Source organism: Aplidium turbinatum, chromosome 5 (genome assembly GCF_918807975.1).
Source record: "Aplidium turbinatum chromosome 5, kaAplTurb1.1, whole genome shotgun sequence".
In the NCBI taxonomy this organism is placed as follows: Eukaryota; Metazoa; Chordata; class Ascidiacea; order Aplousobranchia; family Polyclinidae; genus Aplidium; species Aplidium turbinatum.
The window spans coordinates 32,308,617-32,335,433 of NC_137476.1; the positions used below are offsets into that span (position 1 = coordinate 32,308,617).

Below are 26,817 nucleotides of genomic sequence, written 5' to 3' on the forward strand. Positions count from 1 at the left end.
ATTATTTTTATTGAAAAATGGTATTTGCGTTTATTAAATTTGATTAAGGCATGTAGTGTATGTCTTGTATTCATGGAGAATTCGCCATTAATTTGAATTTCAATAAAAATTTCAAATCCTTGACTAAAACAAAAACAAATGATTAAGATATCTTGTTTACTTTCTTCGTGAATTGTAAAAGTGTAAAATGATTTTACCAAAACCTTGAATGAAAATTCTTTTACAAAGTTTTTTGTTAAACAAAAAATTCTCATCTTTACTGAAACATGCTTTTTCAGAAATCACAAAATTAGCAAACCCTGCATTTAAAAAACAACAAAAAGTAGTCAAAATATTTCATCAACTGTCTTGGTGAATTGCAAAAGTGTAAAAAAAATTAGTAAGAACTCACTAGAACGGCCAAAACAAAAGTATACCTCCAACGGCCGCTAGTGTCGAAATCGACACTTTTCACAAAAACCTTATTTCTCCCAAAAAATTAACAGAAAGAGTTTGTTTTATTTTACAGTGATAAAATTATCTGAAGCACTTATTACTTTTGTCACCTATTGCGCTGTTTATATTTTGGTTTTAGACGAAAGTTATGACGTGGGCTACCCGGTTTTGATCAGTTCGAAGCTTGATTGTATCTGTATCTTGACTCTGTAGTGTACGATGATCTAAAAATTCAACAGAGCGAAGACATAATTATCATAAAAATGGCACAAAGTTTTCTTATTCAGAGGAAAAAAAGTCAAACAAACCAACAAACACTTTACGCAATGCAGCCTATGCACTCTGTGACTTTCCAGTCACCATTATCACACTTCCCACTATTCGTGGCCGCAAAATGGTAACTGTATTGTTTTTGCAATAATGTCCAGCACATTTTCTGCGTTCTCTAGATGGTCGTTCCTGCTCTTCTTCTCTCTACAGTGTCGGCTTTCGTTTCAGCACATGAGCAGTTCTCAAGCTCTCAATCTGGAGGATAAAATCACGTCGGCTGATGTTGCTGCCGGAACGTTTTCTAAAAATAACCCAAGAGTTCAAAGCTGCAATATCTAGCATATTTGTCCAAACTGCAAGAGGCCATCTTTTGCTTGCTGCATATGTGGTGTATTTTCTTGCCATTTGGTCAAACACATTAACTGCTACATTGTTCTTGCTATAAAGATAGATCACAAAGGGTTTCTTTTTCTTTGTTGCATTGATACTGGGGATGTCATGCATAGTGGAAAGGACATTTGCATGTTTCTTTTGTTTGCACTGATAGTTTACAAGCATGCAGCTGTTCGTTAAATTGTAGAAGAATTTACAGGAAAATCTTTCTCTTCCACCCTTGGTCATCTCCTTTAAAGTCCTTTACTGTTAGCTCGAACAGTTCCTACAATGGTTATATTTCTTTCCTGTAGCAAACCAGCAAGATTCACCCTAGTAAAGAAGTTAATTCTTGTGAAGTTGTACCCGCCTTGTCTGTGTAAATTGGTGGTGATCCTCATCACTATATCCTCGGGAGAAGCCTTCCATTTCATTGCTCTCTTTCAATAGCTCCGAGGCACGATAAGTACGGTACGGTGTTGCATACGTATTTGGAATGAACCTCGGCTAACACCCAGAATTTCATGCCAAACTTGTCTAGCTTGTTTGGCATGAACACAATAAAAGGACATCTGTTTTTCATTGAAAATAACTGTTTATCGATTGGCAGTCTCCAATCCGGAGTGTACTTGTTGATGCAATGAGCAACAAGTCCTTCAACTGGCTTTCGAATATGAATAAACTTATCTGTTGCAAATCGCTGATAGATTTGTGGAAGGTATCTGTAAACTCAGTACGATGACCTCAAATCAAGCCGAGCGATGACACACATCCAGCCGAGCGTTGGACAATTCCCATGAGAAACGCTATAAGCAAGTGTGAAAACTATTGAATTAGTTTTTTTCACACAGAAAATCTTTCATACTTTACAAATCTTTCAATACAATTAAGTTCGTACGAGGTGTCGATTTCGACACCTCGGCCGTTGGAAGTATATTCGCACATTGTAGATAACATAAAAAGATATTTTAGAAAAATAATACTGAACTATAAAGTGTAAGCATAACTGGGAAGCTACTGAAAGTTTGAAAAGTTTGCGATAACAATTATGGCCCAAAATAGTGCACTAAATTTCTAAAAGTGTCGATTTCGACACCTCGGCCGTTCTAGCGTTAAATACAAGTTCTTTTACAATTTTTATGACAAGAAAACAGTCTTTATCTACACTGAATGATTGTTTTTCACGAATTGCAAAATGATATTTAAAATAAAAGTATGTTTGGTTTTACCACTTCAATGTTGCAGCGTTTTATATTAAAAAAGCGTTGTCTACCTTTTCCTTATCCAGAAAGTTAGATTTTTTTTACTCTCATTTGTTTTTCTCTCGAACCTCAACAATTTGCAAATTTTTTAAAATTGGAAACAGAACTCTTTTTCCGGCAGCACTGCATGGATGAAACCTTGAGATGGAAGCGGTGTAGCACTATCTGCAGTTACATTTCATGATTTATACTTTCCTCTTCTCTTCGTTTAAACCTTCTTCGCCACTCCAGGGGTCGAGGGGCTCTGCTATTTACCACCCTTGGAAAGTGGCGACGACGCGGTCTGGAGGTTTGTGCAGGTGTCGAGCAGCCATTGAATTTATCCATACTTTGATTTATAATTTGATTTGTCACGTGTTTTGAGTTTTGTGTTTGTCAGGTTTGGATAATCTCCATGCCATTACTAGTTCTGCTTCATATAAACTTCGCATTGATTTTGAAGACTGGGAAGGAAACACTGCGTATGCTGAGTACAGGTGGATATGTTTTCACAAGACAATTGATATAAAACTTGTACGCTATCTTTATTGTGATGGATACAATTCATTTTTGAAATGTAGCATTCAGTAACGGATACAAGGAGAGCACTTTGTTACGTGCCCACCCCAAAACCGTTTCTTTGCTCACTCAATCACATTGCAACAATTTAATTCGACAGCTTAAGACACACCCCAACCGTGTCTTAAACCAACAGTGGTTTAATGGGTAACAGTTTGATCATGTGCCTATAAAAAATAAAACTGAAAAATGTAAGAGACCTATTCTTTATTCCGAAGTAAAAACCTTGCTTACTTACCTACATTAAGTTAACATTTATATTTACCTACTTCAGTGGAAACAGAGGAAATGACGTTTCAAAAACCAAAAAGTAAATTTTGAGTCTTGACAAAAAGAAAAGGGGTTAGAAAAGCATGGTTATAGACAAAGCAAACAAAATTTCAAGTTCATAGTGTTGTAACATCATTGTGAATAACAACAAGCAGATGAACTATAGCTTTTATGGCAAACTTTACATTCAAAATTAGATGTGTCTTGTGTCCAATGTCTCACTTCGTTTGAACTTCTGTGTATATAACTTCCTTTCATTACCATTTAGGTCATCTAAATCTTTTGCAAAGATAAGTTATTCAAATTTTTACTTCAGTATCATAGAATGTGTTTAATTGAACTTTAATTTCAGTAAGAAGTTTCAACACTAACAAAGATGTTTTCTTTTTAAACAACAAGTTGTTACGTTTTGATGTTTTTATTACAAAGTGGTTCTTCGTTGGAGCTTTTTGCCGACCAAGAACTTTTTTTAGATTCGCTACTGGTTGCGGTACTGTGGCATATGCTTTGCTAAAATGTTAGCATACTAAAGTTAAGATGTTAGCATTGTAAAACAATACGATCCAATGGGTTTTGCGCCATGTAGTGTATAGGCTATACAACTTGCACATTTCGACCATGTACTGTTCCTGTTTCTGGCAAGTAAACCATTGATTGATTGATTGATTGATTGATTGATTGATTGATTGATTGATTGATTGATTGATTGATTGATTGATTGCTTGATTGATTGATTGATTGATTGATTGATCTCCAAAAGTGTTTCTACATTTGAATTTCCACACATCAATTATATTACTTCAAAGCAGTTAATGCTTGTAACTCTCCATCCAAATGACTTTCTATTGTGGCATATTTTTATCGTTTGTAGGCTATTTTATGATCTAATTCATTTGCACATTTTTAGCACTATACACGTTGGAGACGCCAGCACAAACTATCGGTTGAACATCGGAAGTTATAGTGGAACAGCAGGTGAGTTGTTGTTTATTTAATTTTTTTATTTTTCTTAAGTAAACTTTGTTCAATTTTACTTGAAGTTTTGATGTTTTAAAATTACACAAGCATACATACAGGGTGGGCCAAAAGTAGGCTTATAGTTATTAAACTTTTTTTTGTATGCTGTTTTCTGTTTCTTTGCTGTTTCTTTTCTGTTAAACAGTTTCTGTGTAAGATATAACGAGCATTCTTGAAATTTAAAAGTACCCACATGAAAACAATAAATCTACTGTTAGACCCAAACCCTACTTTTTATAACTGTAAGCCTACTTTTGGCCCACCCTGTATATGATCACGTAAACTATAAATATCAAGTTGAGTATGTAAGGTATAAAAATAATAAACCAAAATGACTTTGATATATTTCAAAAGATTGTCTACCTCGAAGTACAAATGTATGTATGATTGTAGTAAATGAATGTACATAGCCTATACTTAACTCTATTTGAATAAGGACCTTATGATGATCCTTCTTTTAGGGTGAAACAGGCTGTCAAGGGTTTAGAGACTAATAACTATATTTAATTTAATTCGCTCTGCTTGGCTTTTTGCTTGGCACTAAGCACTTTTTGTAGTATTAATAGTATTTATTGTTTAATCTATACATACGTTTATTTGAAGCAAAGCAACCATAAATAAATGATGCAAACAAGCGATATCAAATGCAAAATTTGGCCAGAACATATTATACGCTACATAAGTGGTGGCAGGGTAATTTTAATTTTAAAATTTACCCTGATTTATGATACAACAGTACATTTTAAGTCCTTTGGTATTATTTATTTGAAATTTTGTCTATCGATTTTTATAACGCCATAACCTGACTGTTATATAATAACCGGTGGCGGCTGGTGAGTTTTAGAAATGGGGGGTGCTGCGGACGAGCGAAACCCGATCGCGTGCTTGCCAAGGCGAATACAACAATTGGGGTCTGGGAGACCTTCACCAGAAAATTTTGAAAAATTAGATTTAATTTGGTGCATTCTGAGCGTATTTTCAGCTCTAAATTGTGATAAAAGTTTAAGATAAAACTTCGCTCATTTAAGAGTTTCACAAATGTGTAATATATTAAAGGGAACGTTCAACAAACAAATGTAAATAACATGCTCTAAGACTCTAAATCAGTTGTTCCCAACCTTTTTGACCTTGCGGCACCCTATCAAAGAGATAAATAGTTTGCGGCACTCTGGCAAAACTGGATCAATTTTATGAGGTTTCTGTATTTCAAATAACTGTGTGAAATAACACAGAATGAGTTGTACAATGTACAGTATAGCGCGCGTAATTAAATGCCTTTATTCAAAAGTCAGTGTGAAATTTGGACTTAACTTCTTGCACAGAGTCCCTTACTATCTAGAGGCACATTCGATAAAGCCACCCGCATTTCTTGCCTATAAGCAGTCGTTCTCGTTTTTTAATTTTTATGTTCGTTAATGTCATCATAACCAAAATTAATTGCTTATGACTGAAGAATTGTGCAATGTGCAAATGCTTAACATGCTGGAGATAAACGAAGTTAATAAGCCTGTGCTGAACTGGGTAAATGTAAAAAGATAGTTTTATTTTAATTTAAAATTAAATCCATCCGCCTATTCTTGCTTGTTGTAAATTCATTGATGACCAACTGTTTAAAGTCTTTAACTCCAGCAATCATGAATTGTTCAATTGAGATCATGGCTAACGCAATCAACCTTTCATTAATTATTGTGCTCCTCAAAAATGTCTTATTTCTCCTCAATGTTGAGAAACAACTTTCACTTTCTGAACTAGTCATGGGTGTTGTAATTAAGATTTTTACCAGCTTTGTGACCTCACAAAATGCAGATGATAGGTTTAACAATGTTGGCATTTGCAAACATTCAGACAGATGTTTTTAACTACCGAGGTCTTGTCTTTTGAAAAGAATTGCTAGTTCAGATTTGAGTTTATTTTTGATCAACATTGGAAGATGTTAAACTGTATTGTTGAAAACGATGACCGGAAAATCAATAGAATACAGATTAAATCTATCTGATGCAAGAAGTTCGCCTGCTTCCAAATGAAAACGAAACCGTTCCTCACACTGGAGAAGTACAGTATAACATCGCATACTTCGTTTGCTGCAGTGGAATCATTTTTGATTGTATGCTATCTTCTTTTTTGTGTTGATTCCATTCCATAACCAGTCATTTCTGAACCATCAACTGCATAAGCAAGCATTCAGAAGCTTTCAGTGCAGTGATGCTTCGTGATTGCAGCTGATTGTAAAGTGTTTTAACATGTGGCATTATCTTGAAAAAAAATCTAACCAAATCATAAATTCAGAATCATTAAGCATTCTATTGATACCATCAGCTGCGTATTCTGTCTCCTATAAGTGACTTGCTAATAGTTCAGTACAGCATTCTATTTTTTTCCTCTTAGTTCTTGTACTGCATTTACTGTCCTCACTTTGAAATTCCATCTTATAGGCGAAGTCGTGAAACACCTCGACCAGCAAGCAGGCATCTGTTTCAAAGCAGCCATTCGTTGAGATGATTTTGAAAAAAGACTGGAATCCCAGATAGCTTATTGATGAAAACTTTAACTTATTTATTCTGAGAAACTGCTTTTTCCAAAATTAGGTTGTGTTGATGGGCATTGCAGTGGATAAAATGAGTATTTCTGTAAACTTGCTTTACCCTAACTTGTACACTATTTGATCCACTCAATGCAGCTGCTTCATTGTAAGCCTGGACAATCAGATTTTATGGAGAACTTCCTAATAGTGGCTCAAGTTCCATCAATAAAATTGAAGACAGTTGTTGTTGCAGTCGAATTTTCTGGATTGTGAAATCCAGAATAAATCTTTTAACATCTTTGCCTTCTTTCTCATAACAAAAAACAATAACAACTCGAAATTTAACAAACACATCTGTTGTTTCGTCAATCAATACTGAAAAAAACTCAAAAGTCTTGATTTTCCATTTTTATTTGTTTCTGCAAAGTTCAAAAATTGCATTCTAAATATCATTTTATGTTGTTTTTTAAATTCTTTCAAAGTAAACTGTTTGATTTAATATGGACTTTCAAAGCTGAATCAAATTCAGAAACAAAGTCAACTAATCCACGAAATACACCTGGTTTTAAAGAAGTAGATGTCTTGTCCTGGCCTCTTAAAGGCAGCTCAAATTTTCCACAAATCTAAGACCACCAAAATCTTGGATAAAATTGCTCTGTTTTTCGTAACAGTTACCCTGTGTCTGGCAGTTGTAATTTGATGCCCGGTGTTTGAAGGATCATATAGCGGTGCTGGTTCAACCTGGCTGTCTGATGTTATACACCCGATCTACTCTGAGATGATTCCACTTGAATTGTCTGCTCCCATACCACCAGCAAGCTGAGTGAGTTGTTTTATGTTGGAAAAACGAGCAATTGTCTCGTCGAAGTACTCAATATTGTCCGTCAGGTCGCGGTTTTCCTTTGGTTCACTGCAGTATGCACAAACTACGATGAAGAGGTTAGGTTGCAGATAACATTTAAGTTAGTTATGCCGTGAGCTTTTTGTGGTATTTTGGCAAAGGAAAACAACCGGCACCAAAATTCTCCTATTACACAGGCCAACAAAAAATTTTTTTTAAAAGGCACAACATGTGAGAGTCATTTTAGGGTATTTCGAGGCCCCTGATTCCGAAAATGCACTTGGTTTTTTCAAATTGGCTCTAATTTTTGAGATACAGCAAAAGTATTTTTTCGCAATTTTGAGCCCCATAGATTTAAGCCTGTGTTGTTTATTACATAGACAAAACTGGAAATAATACCAGGCACATTTCTGAGTTGTATATACGCTATTTGGAACAAACAACGTTGATTACAGCCCAAACAAACCGCTATTTATCGTTTACTGGCCTAGTAATAATCAAAATACGATGTGAAGCAAGCCTGAGGATCAGTGGCGGCTCGTGACTTTTGGCCATGGGGGTGCTGTAAATAGTGATGTTAAATGTGACGTCATAAAGTGACAGGAACGGACGAGCGCCGAAGGCGCGAACCTCCTAGGGGGGTCTGGGGGCATGCCCCCCCAGAAATTTTTGCACTTTTATATGCTCTAAAATGCCATTCCTGGTGTTTTCAGGACAAAAAATAAAAATTTTAAGGCAGTTAAAAATGTGGATTTTTAGAACTTTGAAACAAAAAAATTGTTTTTTCTTAACACTTTAGCTGCCAGCGTTTTGAAAAAGTGAGAGGAGTTTTCCTTTTCCTCTTGTTACCATGGTAATGAAAAAATAGGTTGCCAAACTATTGAAACGCACTTTGAAATTTTGGAGCAAATCGGTGTTGCAGTTGATCGGCGAAATGACAATTGCATTTACAAGCGCTGCGCCAGTCAGCAAATCAGTTTTTTTTACATTGAATCAACTTGTTCAGACGTGAAGTCTATGCAAAGAAAAACGATAGGCCAATTGGTTGATTCAACGTATTCAGACGTTGAATCAATGTAAATAGGCCTACGAACTATTAGGCTAATTGGGCTCTTTGAACAAATCCAATGGCTTTTGTAAATGTTTCTCAATTAAAACCTGTACCTAGTCAGCAAAGTTCCCTTTTGTACATGATTTCAACGTCTGGCGATGTTGAAATGATACAAAAATGAAAAATTTTGCAGGCCAAGTGGCAGGCTACCGTACCGACGTTGCACTTGGCCTGTTGCACCTATAGGTTACCATGTTTGGTTTGCCTCTATATGACATACATTCAAAAGTTTTGTTGACATCAAAAATTCTTTGACTGTTTTGAGTTACAGCATTTTTTTGTGAAAAAGGTTGTTTTGATATAAAGCAATTATTTTGAAGAGTGAGTTCAAACTACTAACTTACAGGCTAAAGGTACTCAAAAGCAAACAGTGGATGAGATATATTTCAAATATCATATTTTTATTATTATTTATTTGCTTCAGACAAAGCTGTCCATATCCAAAACAACAAAATCATACACAAAATGCAAATGCACAAAGTCACAGAGAGCCACTTTGGATGCAGTCGGTTTAAAAGCTCCCTAAATAGGCTATCTACTGTTACAAATTTACATACAATGAGCGTTGAAAGAATTGAAAGTATTCCGAACGATAAAAACAATCAGATGACATCAGGCCTCATATAAAGCAATTTGAGGAGTGAATGCAATGCATAAAATCATCAAATAACTTATTTAAATAATGAACATATTATTACCATAAAAATGTAGGACTAGCAGTAAAAATTGCCTTTGAACATTGATTTTGTTGTGATTTGCAGTAAGCAACTACCCTGACAGCAAAATCTGCCATTTTTACATTGATTCAACATCTGCAAACGTTGAATCAATGTAAAAATGGTGGATTTTGCTGTCTGGGTGTAGTCATAAAACATTAAGAGCTATAAGCCTTATTGTTACTTAACGCAAAAAGAAAGTTTACTAGCTGGACGCATATTGGACATATGTGTCTAAATGCCACTTGTACTATGAGACAACTTTTCATCCTCCTGATCAATACATTTTTCCTCTGATTAAGACATTTTTCCCAACAGCTTTTCCTCTGACTATTTATGTCAAATACCGTGATATCTTCTTCAGCTCTCTTCTTTTATTCCCGCATCTACATGAGTTTAAAATATACTATTGTCTTATTTCATTTTTAGGTAAAATTTTTCACAAAAGTTGCGGTACTTGTTTGCATAAATACGAGCAGTTTCCTTTACAGTACAGTATGCTATTATCAGGTACAGTACCATTATAAAACATTGTAATCTTAACCCTTTGAAGGTTGGGGGGGGGCTGTCAACTCAACTTTTTTGTATCAACATTTGTATCTCTAAAACCACTGAGGCTGCGACTATGAGACTTCTTGACTTTTCCTAACTTTTATTCACCTCTATTAAGCTGAAATTTTGAGCGAATAAAGGTTATAAATTGAGAGATATAAGGCATTTCTCAGCACATCCTCTGAAATATTTCATATTCTATTGATCAAAAGTTTCTCACCAGCTGGATGAAAGTAATTAATTTGGCCTCGTTAATCAAATGATTCGTTAATCAAATGATTCAAATTGAGATTATGTAAAAAAAAATTAATCACAACATTGCAATTCATGTTTTTCGTTACTCTACAAAAAAATACCAAATAACCCAAACGTCATAAGTCACCTCAACATTTTAACGTATATGAACAGTTCTAAAACTCATATAGTTTTAATTTTCGAATGTGCTCAGCGTGAATAATTTTACAAAGTGAATCTCAAGTTTTGAAACCGCACTTTAAAAAATAACAGAGATATCACTCCTAAAGCAGAAGAAGAATCGACAGCCCCCCCCCAAACTGAGCAAGACTCCACAGAGCCCAACCTTCTAAGGGTTAATGTTAAGCAACAGAAAGCAAGGTTGTTAAAACTAACATTTAAATTGGGTGAACCATTTATTTTTTCTCACCTCATATTCCCCTTGACTTTCACTTTCATATCCAATATTACTTGTCTCTGCCAAAATACTTATATATGGTTTGACAAATCCATGTTGGACTACACATTTTATAGATTGGAAAGTTTCAAATTAACTTATTCACAACCTAATTCAATAACACAAATCTGCAATTTATATATACCATTAAGGTTTGATTTGGCATTATGGATTTGATGTTTCATACGGTATGCAGTTTAAAGATTCATAGCCTATTCACTGTTGGCATATACCGGTAGTTCAGTTTATTTTTCATCATTAACGTGTCTGGAATGAAAATGGTTGTGAAAGCTACAATATAGACCTAACATCAATACGGTATACGAACATGCCAATAAACAGGAAAAGGTAACCAGTTAATGCTATGCATAGGTCTATCAATACTGAGAAATGTTAAAGAAAATAAATGTAGCCCATGCTGTAAGCATCTGTTCTTAGTCCAACATCATAATTGTCTAAAACACTGACGTCTAGGTCTAACTCTACAAAAATACTTAATTTACATTAGTCTAACTCTAAACAGCTCCTCAAAAAGCAACTGCAAGTTAGTGAGGGAGAACACACATTTAGCTGCCTGAGTAGCTTCGACTGACAGGGTTGCCAATAGTAATACCACTGGCTTACAGTCCAGCAGTTTCTGTCGTAAGAGAAATTTTAAGACTACAACATGGCAACACTGGTACTGCAAAAATCGCAGTCCCTCTCCCAGCCAAAATCGTCGCTTGTGAGAAATTCGCGCATGCGCAATACTGCACAAACTAGCCGAAACTGGGACTGCAGTACCAGAGTTTCCGTACCAGAATTTGTTTAATGCGGTGATTTGTGCTATTGTTTTCTAGATATGACGAGATAGATAGATATGACATGAGATATATATATAGATATGACGAGATATTTCTAGATATGATCGTTTTTCCCGCGCTTTTATAAAGTAAACAGCAAAGATTTTGCTCTCCAGGTCTAAATATATAAATTGGACTCAAGAAAAACTAAGACCTGGAGAATAACTAAATTCGGACAAAATAAGAAAGGTATTTAATTGTGATCATTTCAGTAGCAAAACTTTCGAAATTGAAAATGAACTCGTAGAAAGAGGTCACTATAAAGAAACCTTGATTTAGGCAAGCTAGAAGCTATCAGTGAATTTGGCAGCCATTCTGTTAGTTGCATTTTCTGATTTGGATTGCTCAGAGTTAATTGAAGTTTGAAGAAAAGTAACAAGAAATCTTTTCGGACGTCTTTATATTTTACCTAACCGTTGTCAACCTTCATTCTCACCCAGAACAAGAGAAAACCCTGTCCAGGTTTGGTGCTGTAACCATTGACTCAGAAAAAGGTTGTTTATGACCTACCAAATCAATATTCTAAAGGATTAAATCTGGACTTTTTCATTGTCGCCCTACTGTATGTTACAACTCTGCCTTTTCTTTAATTTTCTTTTGTTGGCCAATAGTTTGTAGTTCACCACTAACTTTTTATTGTAAATTTCTACTTAAATAACACTAACTTGGTACGTACGGTAGAAGGCTGATGTTTTAACTTCCTTGTTAAACTTGTTTATTATGACGTATTAATAGTGATTTTGTTTCTAAGTTTTTTCTCACACCACTTCGACTTGATTTGCTGTACGTTCTATTTAGTCTTAATTAATTGCAAGTTCTTGCATTAAATTGTCTCTTTTGTCACCCATAGCCTAAGTAATTTCTCAGTTCTGTTATATTGATTATAAGATATAAATGCAGGTGTTGGTGGTTTATTCACTTATTTGTTTTGTAGTACAATCATTCCATTATCTTTTGTATCCTATATCATTGGTTGTTCAATGTCTGCTGACTACGTAAATTCTTACTCAAAAAACTCCCTCTCTAGTAACAAAACATATTCTCATGACCAGAACACATTTACTACGCCTGCAAATTTTGCCACTGAAAACACGTCAAAGAAAACCATCGTCACCACCTCTGAGTATGCAGACGTTGCTGAAATACGTACAAAACTAAAGCATGGATCAAAAAAAAAATTCTCAATATTTCACTTCAACATGGTTAGCTTAATAAAAAACAAATTTAAATTAGAAGAATTAATGACTCAGTTGGATTTTAAACCTAATATAATGTGCATAACGGAAACAAAATTAAAAATGGAAAATCCATTAGTTAATATTGCTGAATACAAATTCATACAAGCTGATTCTCCAACCACTGCTGGTGGCGTTGGAATGTACCTTCATAACTCAATCATTTACTCTGAAAGACAAGATCTACAATTTATAATCGAAGACTGTGAAAACATGTGGATAGAGCTGTCTCATACCAATTCTAAAAAAATTATTATAGACGTTGTATACAGACATCCATCTTACAGAAATTATGAAGTTTTCTTGGATAAATTCAGTGATACTTTACACATGATTCAAAAAGAACGTTGTGACTTCTTCGTTTTGGGTGATTTCAACATTGATTTAGCCAAATCTAATAAAGAATTCAAAATTTCTTCTTATTTGCAAGCTGTAACTGCTTTGGGATGCTCAAACTTGATTAATGTGCCTACCAGAATTACCGAAAGTTCGTCAACATTACTTGATCACATTTATACTAATAACAGTGAAAGTGCACAAACTAATGTATTGACTTATGATATATCTGATCACTTACCAACATTTTTATTAATCAAAACTGTACCACGCAAAATGAAAAAACGTCCGTATTTGACAAGAAAAATTGAAGAAAATAAAATTGATGCTTTTTTGAGTGAACTTTCAGATCAACTTGAAAACCTAAAATTAACCACAAGCTATAAAAATATTAACGACAGCACTAATAAATTGAAACTTATTTTGCAAACACTAATCAACTCTCATTTCCCATTAAAAAAACTCAGTAGGAAAAAGTCTGGATTGTACAACAAGCCATGGATCACAAAAGGAATTCTGGTTTCAATCAAACACCAAAATAAATTATTCAAACTTTGCTACAAAAAAAATTGTCCTGAAAAAGTATCTTTTTACAAGAAATATAGAAACAAATTAACTCACATAAAACAAATCTCAAAACAAAACTACTTCAAACAACGCTTCAATGAATCGAGACACAACTCATCAAAAACATGGAAATCTATCAATGAACTTCTTCAAAAAAAGAAAGCTAAAACGAATACTCTTCCCAATGAACTTATTGCAGAAAACATTTCATTCAAAAAACAAGAACAAATATGCAACCAACTTAACTACCACTTTACACATATTGGCGAAAAATTAACTTCACACTTAAAGCAAAAGTCAAACTTTGATTCATTCATGGGGCCTGCTTTAAAACAAACATGTGCGGTATATGAAACTGATGAAAATGAAGTCGAATACCTAATAAACAAACTAAATGTTAAAAAATCGGATGGACCAGATGACATCTCTTCTCGAATGTTAAAGTTATCAAAAAATATTATTGCACCTCATTTAACTAAACTTTTTAATGCATGCTTGAAACAAGGAATATTTCCTGACGCTCTAAAAATTGCAAAAGTTATTCCTATTTTCAAGAAAAAGGCAAAAGCAGATCCAACTAATTACCGTCCTATTTCCTTGCTTTCAAATATCAGCAAACTTTTAGAAAAAATTATTTACAAACGCTTGATGAGCTTTCTTGACAAATTCAACGTGATTAATGATCAACAATTTGGATTTAGGGAAGGTCACTCTACAACGTTAGCATTAAGTAATCTTCATGAAAGACTAATTGAACTCAAAGAAAAAAATCATTACGTTTACCTGTTATTTCTTGATTTAGCAAAAGCGTTTGACACCGTTAACCACCAAATACTTCTAAAAAAGCTGGAGTTTTATGGCCTGAGAGGTTTAATGGGAGGCCTTATAAAATCTTACTTACACAACCGCCAACAATATGTTTCTGCTGATGGCTTCAAATCAAAGCATGAAAATATCACATGTGGTGTTCCTCAAGGATCTATACTTGGACCATTGCTTTTTCTGCTTTACATAAATGATTTGCCTCTTATATCAACTTTCGATTCTCAGCTATTTGCTGATGACACTGTTTTTTTTACTTCAGCAACATCTATTTTGCAATTGCAGCAAAACACTGAAATTGAGATGCAGCGTATCACTGATTGGTTCAATGCAAACAAATTATGTATCAACTACTCCAAGACATTTTACATGTTACTTGAACGAAAAGGAGGGTCAACTTCAAAACTAAATGTAGTCTTAAACAACACAAAAATTCAAAAAACAAACAACATCAAATATCTTGGCATATTTCTTGATGACAAACTGAGTTGGAATTATCACATTGAAGATCTATCTGGGAGATTGGCAAAAATATCTGGAATATTTTATAAAATTAGAAACTACACAAACAAACAAAGCATGTTAACACTGTACTATGCTCTTGCACGATCAATAATACAATATGGCATTTTATGTTGGGGTTCAAGCACACAAAAACTGCTCAAGAAAATTTCGACAATGCAAAATCGAATCATTCGCACAATAACCTTTAGCAACAGAAGAGCAAAACTTTCACTACTGTACCAAGATCTCGACATACTTCCCATCACTAACTTGCATCAATTAGAAATTTCTAAATTTGTCTTTAAATTTAAAAATATGCTATTGCCAAGCTATTTTGAACCTTACTTTAAGGAAATTACTGAAGTACATTGCCATGGCACTAGAGCTTCTCAAAAAAATAACTTTCACTTACGTAGTGTCAGCTCAAGAAAAGGCCAAGGCAGTTTGAAATTCTTAGGCCCAAAAATATGGAATGATTTACCTTCTGAAGTAGTAGGGGCTACGAGTGTAAAAACTTTCACAAAAAAATGTAAAATTTATTATATGAAAAAACTTTGTCTGTGACTGTTTTTATTGCCACAACATTGACGAGTGTTATCGCAAATTTTTCGGATTGAACATTGTTGATACTACGTAGACCTAGGTCTACTACTCACGAACTAGTGCTAAGTACTATTTATTAACGGCTGTCATCTTATTAACTGTATTCAAGTCTGCCTATAAACTGACTGATTTTGTTAAGGTTTAAAGTTATATACTATGATTAGGCCTACTTTTAGTGTTTCTGTTTCGTCTTTTATGCTAGCAGTTAGAAGTTGTTGTTTATGCATAGTTTTTTTTTGGTTTTTTTCTCATAACTTACTACTTTTGTAGGGCATGATATTTTTTGATATTTGAATAAAATCACAGCAATTCACTTGACTGTCGCAGCAGTAAACAACTTTTTGTTTTCATTTTTACGGAACTTAAGCTTATCCTATTTTAACGCATATCTTGGTTTCAACGTAATGCCGATGTTTGACATTTGTCACATTAAAAACACGGGAAGCAGCTGACTCGATGACTAATATAGTCTTTCGCTGCTTCCTGTCTGTTGTAGATTCTAGTTATGGTGCTATTTTATTTGCATTGTCTATATTTTGTACCGTATACTTTTCTCGCAACAGACAAAATAAAAGGTCTCTCTCTCTCTCTCTCTGACGATAGGTTTGAGAAGATTTTCAAGAAATACACATATAGCCTATTAGGTTCTTCAATGAAGGTTAGGTTATACATTAAGTTATATGTGTAACCAGTGAAATTACGCTAGGGGGTGCTGCAGTACCGCAGCACCTTCTGACGAGCCGCCACTGCTGAGGATACAAGATGTAGAATAATAACTTGCGTTTTGCGTTAATATATTTGTTGACTTCACCAGTATTTGACTTCAACAGTATCAGACTTACTAAAAGCTACTAAGTACAAACAAAATACATAGACTACATTGTTTTGCTTAACAAGTTAGACGAATAAGCAAAACAAAGCTATCGATGAACAAACGCAACTCTATATTATGGCAAGCCTACTGAGCAACACCCCATCAAAGTACAAAGGCCATTTAGATAATTACAGAATACAAAGTAGCTGCTTAGAATTTTATCCTTGTTTCGGAAGAACGTAATCTTGGTCTCGGAGTCAAGAATGCCACGTTGATCGAGATGAGGAACCATGATTTCAGCTGCCACTTTTGATAACTAAATCTCTAACTAAAGTAGGTGGTAGAAATGGTTTTGAGAAAAAAGCTTGACCTTGCTCCAAAACATTACTGAAGGTATTGAGGTTACTCTCGGTCATGTCCGTTTTACAATTGTTTCAAGCAAATCACCACTTGAAACAAGAGCAGGCAAAGAAAAAACATAAATGGCAACGTCCACGCAATGGCCGCCTTGCACACTCCATGTGAACATGAGGTTCCAACTTCTTTTGTGTCGACTTCATTCGAACATGTTCACCGTATAAAAGTATCAACTGTCATGGTGATTCCACGGCTCTCTTTACGGTATGGCACTCTGAACTTCTTCTTAGCCTTGAGCCCAGTAACGGGTTTGAGTGCAATGTTTTCATGCTGTAAGGAGGAACCCATGCCTTCCGATTCAGAGGCGGACGCACTAACCACTAAGCCACCGAGCCGGTAATAAGCTTAGTAACCTCTTTTAATGAAATACTTCAGACTGAAGCGCTTTTCCTTTGTCATATATTTATCACAGTTGCAGTAAAATATATCTGGATTGTTAGGACAGCATCCTACTTGTCAAAGGCATATTTTATTAGCCGATAGATCAGAAAAAAACTTCCTGCAGTAACGACTTGGCCTTAGCAAAGACGTGGAATAAAATCCATTTCAGTAGGCCTACCTTTTCAATGTAAAGCTGCATTCATAAACACATGACTTTCGGACTATTTTTCTTGCGATGTACTGATTCACAACCGTTTTCATTGAATATTCATGTCTCTCTTACTTCAATCACAGTTCATTTCAATCCTACTTGCGCTTTGAACTTTCGTACAATATCAACGAATTGAACTAGACAAGTGCAATTATGACATCATAATAGTAAACAGGGCTGAAAACAAGTAATTTGTTAATTGAAGCACTTGAGCAACGATTTTAAAAATATTTTCATAGTCGAATATCTCGAAAACTAGAGCCAATCCAAAAAAAACAAGTGAATTTTAGGAATCAGGGGCCAGGGATTTCTAAAGTAGGAAATACGAAGGTTCGCAGCAATTGCCTTATTCTCACGACACCAACAAGGCGGTAGTTTGTAGTGCTTTAAACATGTGGTTCTTTTTTAAATTGCAGAAAGTTTTGTAGTGCAGCTGGTACAGTAAGCTGCAGAAGACAGTCAGCAAGTGTTACGTAAAGCATATTTGAAGAATACTTCTTTGGAAAATGACAGTTGAAAAGTTACCAGTAAGCTGTTTTTTTTTAACGAAACCTTTGCAGAAGGTTAGATGTAAAGCAAGTATATGGATAGTTGAATTAACAAGCAACCATGAGCATGTAGTGAGTATCAAGGCCTGATGCTAATAGCGCAATGCCAGTTATCATAACAAGATTTATTAATCTACTATCGGTTCCAATTGTCATTTTACGATAAACAGAGATTATTTACGATAAACAAAAGCCCTTCTATTGTCAGACGTAATAAAAGCCTTCGTATCCCCTTTTTTAGATATCCCCGTCAGGGGCCCTGAAATACTCTAAAATGACTCTCACCTTTTGTGCCAATTTTTTTTTTTGGCCTGTGTTATTGTGGTTATTTGCAACTCCTACAACAAAACTGCAACTTACTCCCTACAGCTGCGCTGACGTTTTCATAGCTTTTGCAGCGAGAATTCTACGAGCTCACTCATGCATAGCAGAAATCAAAGATTTCCCGAAGATCAATTTTGACACATTGTTTTCAGCTGGATTAAGGAAAACGAGTCTATTGAACCTCAGACACCAAAGTCCGTCATTTTCACATTGATTCAATATACATTCTGGGACCGAATCTGGTCAAAATTAGGCGAGCTACAGTATCTTAGTGCTCTAAGTAGGGGGGTGTGTTAATTGTCGAATCATACCGTACGCTGCTAAAAATTTGTGGAGCAGTATCAAAATCTAGAATATTTATGAAAATTCGACATACGACCCCCCTAACCCCCATGTACATGCCCCCTGAATATAAGGTACCCCTATTTTCAGAAAAATATGAGATTGTTGGCCTTTTCACCCACTATACTTGCGTTTTGGTGGTATTTATCTTACTCATATGTGGCTTTTCGGGGTCTGTGTGTTCAAATATGATACTAGAAAATTCCTAAGAATTTTCAATATGGCGGTATTTCAATATGGCGGCCAAAATGAGGCTTGGAATGGGTACTTTTGTAAATTTTGACCAAACATAGTTGTGTGATATGTCGAATTATAAGTTTTCGAGGGCGTAGAATACGAATTTGATCCCAAAAGTAGGCTTATTCTTTCCTGGCATGCGCAATGAATATACCTGAGTAATGAGTATTTATATATGTTCATACTGATGAATTATGCTTGTTATTTTGCATTGTGTTTTGCAATACCCTCTTTTATTAGGCTGGGCCAAAAAATGGGTTCTTTTTAAGAATTTATACTACGAAGTTGTAAGTCACCTAAAAGTTGAGAATGGGTATCTGGAGCAAACCCATGATAAAATTTTTATTTTTCAATGACATCTTACAGTCAGACAGTCCGTTACCATAGCAACCGTTTCCGGCAAGACAACAACTTGACTAAAGAGGTCATTCTTCAGGCTGTGAATGACAGTCAGGGCTCATTTTGGTACCAAAATATGCAAAAAAGACAGCCAAAGAGCATGGAACATATTATACACGATGTCTATGAAACAATTAATTCCACTTTTAAATAAAAAAACATATTTTCTTCACATTTATGGTCAATTATTGAACAAAATGAAAATTAGTTATCCCGAAATGTACCATCATCATCAACTAATTTTGATTATACAGGCCATGAATTAATCCTCATGTCGAAGGTGTGGCCTGTCTGTCGAGAACGAAGTCTTCTCCTCTACACCTCGCGATTTATTGGGTTGGCAGAGTCCATGTTCAGGGCTACAAGGTCACGTTTTACAAGTTCTTCCCAAGAAAGTTTTGGTCTACCTTGACACAAATCTGTGCTGCGGTGTTGACACATCTGACCTGTGAGATCCAGCTTGAGCTGCGCTCAACATGACCAAGCCATCTCAGTCTGCCTAATTGGAGACTTCACTGATGTCTTTTAATTTGAGCTTTGATAGCAGAGTCTCAAACTGGATGTTGTCTTCAGGTTTGACTAGGCAGGTCCATCTTACCATCGCTCTGTCATTACGTTGTAGGCGCTTGACGGTGCTTGCTAAAGCTACATGCCTCAGTTGACCAATGGAAGTCAATTACTTCCAAGTAACTTCAGTACACAATACAAACTCATACAATAAACATTCATATTAGTCCCAACTGTACAAAATGGAGGCCAGTGACTTTTTTGTCACAACCTCAGATGACGTTGCCAGTCCGTGCAGCTTCTCTCGGACACCCTTCACAACTCTGTATAGTGCCTGGAGCCGAGCTGCTCTTTACATTTGGACGCTTTATTGTGTTCAAATCTGTGGCGAGTCCTAGTGCCCGCTTTGCTGCGTCATTGACAACATGGAGGTTGGCCACAACTTTCTTGCCATGACGGTATAGTTATCTGAGGTGGTCCATTGTGCAACGGGCAGCTTGACAAAGCTGGAGTCAATATTCAAGAGCTCAAACATGCTCCAAGAGTCATGTCCAATGAAGTCTTTGAGGGCTTTTGTGTCCAATTGATGAGGCTGGCATCTCCTGTTTTCTTGTCTGTGTACTGTCTGTCGCGTTATGGTACCTCAGCAATCAGCATAGCATTTCTGATCGTCTGTTTGTCAGATGATGTTCGTTCTGAGAAGAGTGCCAAAGAGACCAATCTCTCTGAGAGATACCACATATGGTTGGTAGCTTCTGTCTGGCCAGAACAACAAAGGAGAGAAATTTGGCAGGCCACATCATTGGGTCCTTGCTAATACTGGCCTCTGCCTTGAGGAGGTTCTTCATTACTACCAGGTCATTCGATGGTGCATCAGCAGCACTCCTGCACGTAAACTACGCTTTCGTGTAAAAGATTGCCAAGAATACAGCAAGACTGGTGAGTGGTGATGTCTTCCGATTCTTCGAGTGCACATACATTCCCAAGCTGGCATCGGAAGAGTGCCACCTTAAACGTGTACAAAGTTTTGCTAATCCAATGGGCATGGTGGAATGCCCCAGGCGCTTTGATGGTGATGGATCTCCAACTGGCAGGGACGATCCCTCCAGGAAACAGCAGGGTTAGTTCTGTCACCTCCAGGTAGTCATGTTGATGATTCTCCTTGGTGCTGTTCTCGATCCATGTCTGAAGGAAGGTAATGGTGTTATGTATATAGCCTGTCAACTCTCTTTATGGAGCAGTCACTTCGATCAATGTGTAGTTGTGGTTCAATTAGCTCCAATTGTTCACCAGTTGCTTGAACAGCTGTTCATTGGATCATGTGGTTGGGCTATACACAATTGAGCAAGATGCCCCCCAATCAACTCATGGATGTGGTGTCTACATGCCAGTTGCAGAAAACTTCTACCAAGCTCTGTCTCCAGTCCAAAATGTCTGCCTCGTGTTTGCCAAAAACTCCCCTTTTTTGGCTCTGTATTTGTTGACCTATTCCTCTTACTCTTCCTTAGTTTGTATTCTTCAATAACTGTAAGGTTCATCTGTTCTATCGCTTGCCACGATTTAAGGGTAATACCAGTATTTGCTCACCAGTCCTGCAAGTCCTTTGTTACAAGTCTGGCGGTATTCAATGCACTAGACTGAAGATGGCTGGCTTGCTACAGTTAATTGTTTATGATACTCATGGTACTGAAAAAACAAGGCGGTCCTTTTACAAAGGACTCTGATGTGGATGAGATTCTAAATAGTAATATAACAGAGATTGAGAAACAGAAGCGATTATACCTCGAGATCAGATACGCCCGTGACACTGCACTCTCAGTTCCAAAACAAAGTGACATTTTTCGTTTATTGAAAGACCATAAAAAGTTGCCATCTTCTGTTTATGGAGCCAATCTGAAAGCTTACCTGAGTAATTTGAGTTGCAAAGCGGATGTTACGATTGCTGATTTAAATTCTGTTCTTGGCGGCATGAATCTAACAAAGAGCTGAATACTGTGTTTTATACTAAATTACATATACGTCATAAGTTTGAAAATATGTTGTTATCAGCTTATTTTTCGTTTGAAATAATCATGAATTCGTATTCTACGCCCCCGAAAACCCATAATTTGACATATTACATGACTATGTTTTGTTAAACTTTACGAAAGTACCCATTCTAAGCGCCATTTTGGCCGCCATATTGGATTACCATTATATTGGATTTTTGGAAGTAATTTCTAATGCCATATTTGAACTCACAGACCCCGAAAACCCCTAAAGGAGCACCATAAATACCGCCAAAATGCACGTCGTTTGGTGAAAAGGCTTAAAAACTCATATTTTGGTGAATTTATGGATACCCCCTTTTCAGGGGGCATGTACATGGGGGTTAGGGTAGTCCAATATGATAATTGTTTTCATGTTCCGGATTTGGATACTACTCCACATATTTTAAGCACCGTACCACGTTGCCATCGTGAAATTCGTCAAATAACACACCCCCCTACTCTAAGAAAGACTGAATTCTAACCAAAAATAGTTCTCCCTGATAAACGCCTCATAAATTGGTTTTTACGAAGGGGGCAAGAGAGGAAAAAGAACTTTACTGGGGAGGCAATTGCGCCCTTTGCCTCCCTTTGGTTAAGCCACAGTTCAATAGTAAGTCGTTCGTTGACGTAGATGCTAAGTGTTTATGATGCAACAGATCTGGCACAAAAAAGTGCTTTCACAAGCAAGCAAAACTCATATAGCATCGTAGAAACGCAAAATAACGTTATGCCAATATGTACATGGCTTTCATTTGCAATAACCAATCAATTTGAAAGAATCCGATAGCACAGGTTATTTTTGATGTCTTGAAAGTTTATTATAGTACAAGGAGTACCGGCAGCAGTGTATGACTAAAGGGCGCATAGACTCTTTTGAGTCAAAAGCTGTCAAATGTAAGATAGCTAATAGACTTGTTTTTTCCTGGTATTTCAGACAAAGGAAAATATAAAATGTTTTTCTGTAACCAATAAGACCACCAATTTTCTAAATAGGAAAGTTTTGATTTCACTTGCACAATTTTACATTTACAAAAGTGATGTTACAGTGTTTATTTGGTCAGTGATATTTCCTTGTCCAAGGATAGATAATTCTATAACATTATTCACATGTTATAACTGTATTTCCGCCATCTATAACATAAAATATTATCAAGCTTAGCCGTTATTAAAGAAAATATATGTCACAACAAACAATTTAAAGTATATGCTAGCTATTGTGCTGGTACAGCATCTAAGCATGACAGGGCGATGTAACTGACATGGTAAAATAATGTTGAGAAGGAGCGATCTTCTTGGCATTCGCACTACCTGACTACTCACTATAGAAACACATGGTTAAGCAATGTTAGTAGAATATCATCAAATAAGATAATAATTATATTCATTACAGTAACACGTAGCAGGCGGCAGATCAGATTGGTCACTGGTCAATCATAAACAACAGCTGCAAAGTTTAAAACCAAATAAATGGTTTCTAAAGTGACTAACATGCATTTCCATATTAATTAAAAGTTGTAAAGCCAGCCTACCATTGCTCCTGCAGAATCTTGTGTACCGTACCTGACGGAAACATACAAACTATCTGCAGTTTCAAAACTTTTTAACTGTTTAATAAATAAGAATATCAGCTTTACTTTTTTCTTAAAGCTATTCTAAGCTTTCATTAACGCTTTGAAGGTTGGGCTCCTGGAGTCTTGCTCAGTTTGGGGGGGGCTGTCGATTCTTCTTATGCTTTAGGAGTGATATCTCTGTTACTTTTTAAAGCACGATTTCAAAATTTGGGATTCACTTTGTAAAATTATTTACGCTGAGCATGTCCGAAAATTAAAACTATGTGAATTTTAGAACTGCTCATATACGTTGAATTGTTGAGGTGACTTTTGACTGTAATTGTAGCGTGAGTTTACACATTATTTTTTGGTAGAGTAATGAAAAACATGCATTGCAATGTTGTGATTAAAATTTTTTTACATATTCTCAATTTAAATCTATATTTTTCATGCAAAATAATATAATAATGCAAAATAGCATATAATAATGCAAAATAACATATAAATAGAATATGAAATATTTCAGAGCATGTGCTTAGAAATGCCTTATATCTCTCAATTTATAACCTTTATTCGCTCAAAATTTCAGCTCAATAGAGGTAAATAAAAGTTAGGAAAAGTCAAGAAATCTCGTAGTCGCAACCTCAGTGGTTTTAGAGATACAACTGTTGATACAAAAAAGTTGAATTGACAGCCCCCCCCCCCCCAACCTTCAAAGGGTTACAACGTCAAATCTCCCTAACAAATCCTAATTGCTTGCAGCAGCCATCATCATGAAATTTCACAACGTAACACTCGCCGTTCTACTTGAGATGGCATCCTGCTCAAATGTGCTGTCTCTGAACACAGCACACCCTTTTGCTATTTGTTTGTATTGGTAATTCAAAAAACAAACTCACAGCTCTTTGACACCTTAATCGGTGGTTCTTTTATTGAACCTTGTGCAAAATATTTCCTTGAGCACGTAGGGTTTCCAAATATAATTTACTCTTATAACATTCAGCAATTCTGTTAACAGAGAACATAAAATACATTTTAGGCAGAAGTGCTAAAATATTTGAAAAATTTTGTGGGGTGCTGCAACACCGCAGCACACACTAGCGAGCCGCCCCTGATAACAAGTCATCACGTAACACAAGCAAAACAGTCAATACCTTTAAACAATTGACACTGCTGAGACAACAGTTTTTGTGTTGTTATGGCATTCAATCTTTTAATTCCAAATGTCTCGTCGTCGATATAAACAGCCAAACTGGAAATCAAAACTACGTTTTGAACTCCATTTATTTTGTATTGATTCAAACCGTTTCAAATGTGATTTATGCAAACACAAATTATCGAACTCATCAACAAATACTACCACAATTGATCATTTTGTGTGTTCACTGTTTATGCTAAATGCATTCTGATTTTAAACTATTTTGATTTTTATTATTGAAGGTGATTCGCTTGCTACCAACAGCAATAAACCATTCAGTACAAACGACAATGATAATGATGACAGTGAGGTTAATTGTGCTGAAGATCGTCAAGGAGCGTGGTGGTTTGAAGCTTGTTCGTTTTCGTGCTTAAATGGGAAATACGTCATTGGTGGGCGTTCGAGAAGGTTTAAAGGAATTCATTGGTATACTTGGAAAGGATCCACTTATTCGATGAAAAAGACAGAAATGAAGATCCAACTAATTTGATGCCACTTAACAAACTTTTTATTGTCAGCAAATTCATCAACAAGACAATACGAAATCAAATTAACTTCCAATGCTAATTTAATAAAAGCACATTACTGTCACTATTTGTAACCTACACTTTGTCTGTTATAGTTCGGACTTTTAATGAAAGAAAACTGTATTTATAAAACGTATTATATTACCTTTTAAAATGTATGAAATAAAGCAATGTTAATTGCTACATAAAATATAAATTAAAAATCATTAAGCTGTGAAATCATTAGTCTGTGACAAGTGATATTAAAACAAATCAACAATATTAAATTGATCTTTAGTGTGACATCGACTTGACCGCATTTACTCAGCACAAAGTAATTTACAACATTCCTCCACAAATGTATCTATCTACCATTGTATTTCATGGACTTATAGAAGCAAGGGTTTCAAAAGTACTCTCTCAGAGAAAGATGGGTAAATTAAAGGTTTTTCCAAAGCTTCTTTCTACCAATTTTATTTTAAACTAACACGAAAGTAGACCATTGCTTATCTTTCCAAAACAAAACTTCGTTCCTAAACTTTTCATCAAATTTTCCTATAATTCAACTGATGATCCACTGGGATGCACGGTGTGACAAAACATTTTAAACAAAGTAAAAAATATCACACCAAATCAGAAGAATCGGTTTATTTAAATACAGAGCTTTCGCTACACAAGTGTGGCTTCATCAGTATAAACTTATTCAAATAGAATCTGTTTGATTAATTTAAAAACATTGCAAACCTGCACAACTTTAATTGAAATCGACTCTTATTAATTCGCATTGTTATGAAGTTTGAAAATATAGTGCACTAAAATACATAGGTTTTCTGAACAATGCAATGCTGTTTTGTTGAATGTTATGATGACTTTCTTTAAACATAAAATATTTTTAAAAGATATTACCTGCTACAGAGGTTTTTAGCGGGATTGCATAGACGTTCAGTGGTCTTCAAATTGAATACTGGTTACTTTTTCAACAAGTGCTTTTTTATGTGCTCTGTGATTAAGAGGAGCCTAACTTTTTCTTCATCGAAATATGGGACTTCGGATTTGGGAAGATTAAGGACCACTGATGTGATAAATGGTGAATAAAAAAACATTTTTGCAGATAAGCAGCACAGTTTTTACAAAATAAAATAGATATGAAAATGGCATGCAATTGTTTAGACCGCGATAATTTTATAATGAACGAACAGGCCTTACTGCAATGGCACTAGATTTAACCTACTTTTCCTTTCACGCAAAATAAAATAATTTTCAGTCTTAACTGTCTTCTGTCGTCGCAGGACCGTTTATTATACAAAACCATAAACTTGGCCATTCTGCTATAATTGAAACAAAAAGTCAAAATATTTTTTTTTACATCTTGCTTAGTTGGTGGCTGAGTTTATCGCTAACTTTCCAGTCTATTTTAAGTTTCCTCACAAGTAAAGCGGCATTAAGCATACAAAGTATAATTATTAGCAGAATGCAGATTAACAACTAAAGTTTTCTTGCCGTCTACCTTGCGACTTGACATCACGTAAAAAAGGACCAGAAATGTTTTGACCTCGTTGAGCTGAGTTACTGTCACACAGGTTTAAGTAGATATTGCAAATAAAAAGGAACAAGACATGACAATGATAACCTAACTCTCAACGTACTTCCCACAAAAATGTAAGTTGCTTACAAAATTATTTAGGACACTGCCACATGAGAGAAATAAAAGTAACTTTGGTAAATGAAAATTGTTAAGGCTGTATCATATACCCAATTACAGAAAGCACAAATTGCAGACATGAGCACTGTCATGTACGTATAAATTTCGTTAGGTCTAGCGGAGAAA

The 26,817-nt window shown here is 35.5% G+C and overlaps 1 protein-coding gene across 1 annotated transcript in view; it reads left to right on the forward strand.

Moving 5' to 3' along the window:
• LOC145770434 (microfibril-associated glycoprotein 4-like) overlaps positions 1-25,597 on the forward strand; it is a 42,672-nt gene extending 17,075 nt beyond the window's left edge. Inside the window, exons 5-7 of the mRNA XM_082582080.1 lie at positions 2,719-2,815; positions 4,075-4,142; positions 24,726-25,597. Coding sequence (XP_082438206.1) covers positions 2,719-2,815; positions 4,075-4,142; positions 24,726-24,973 — 413 coding nt within the window. The 3' untranslated portion in view covers positions 24,974-25,597. The remainder of the gene's footprint in view (positions 1-2,718; positions 2,816-4,074; positions 4,143-24,725) is intronic.
• The last annotated feature ends 1,220 nt before the right edge of the window (positions 25,598-26,817 follow it).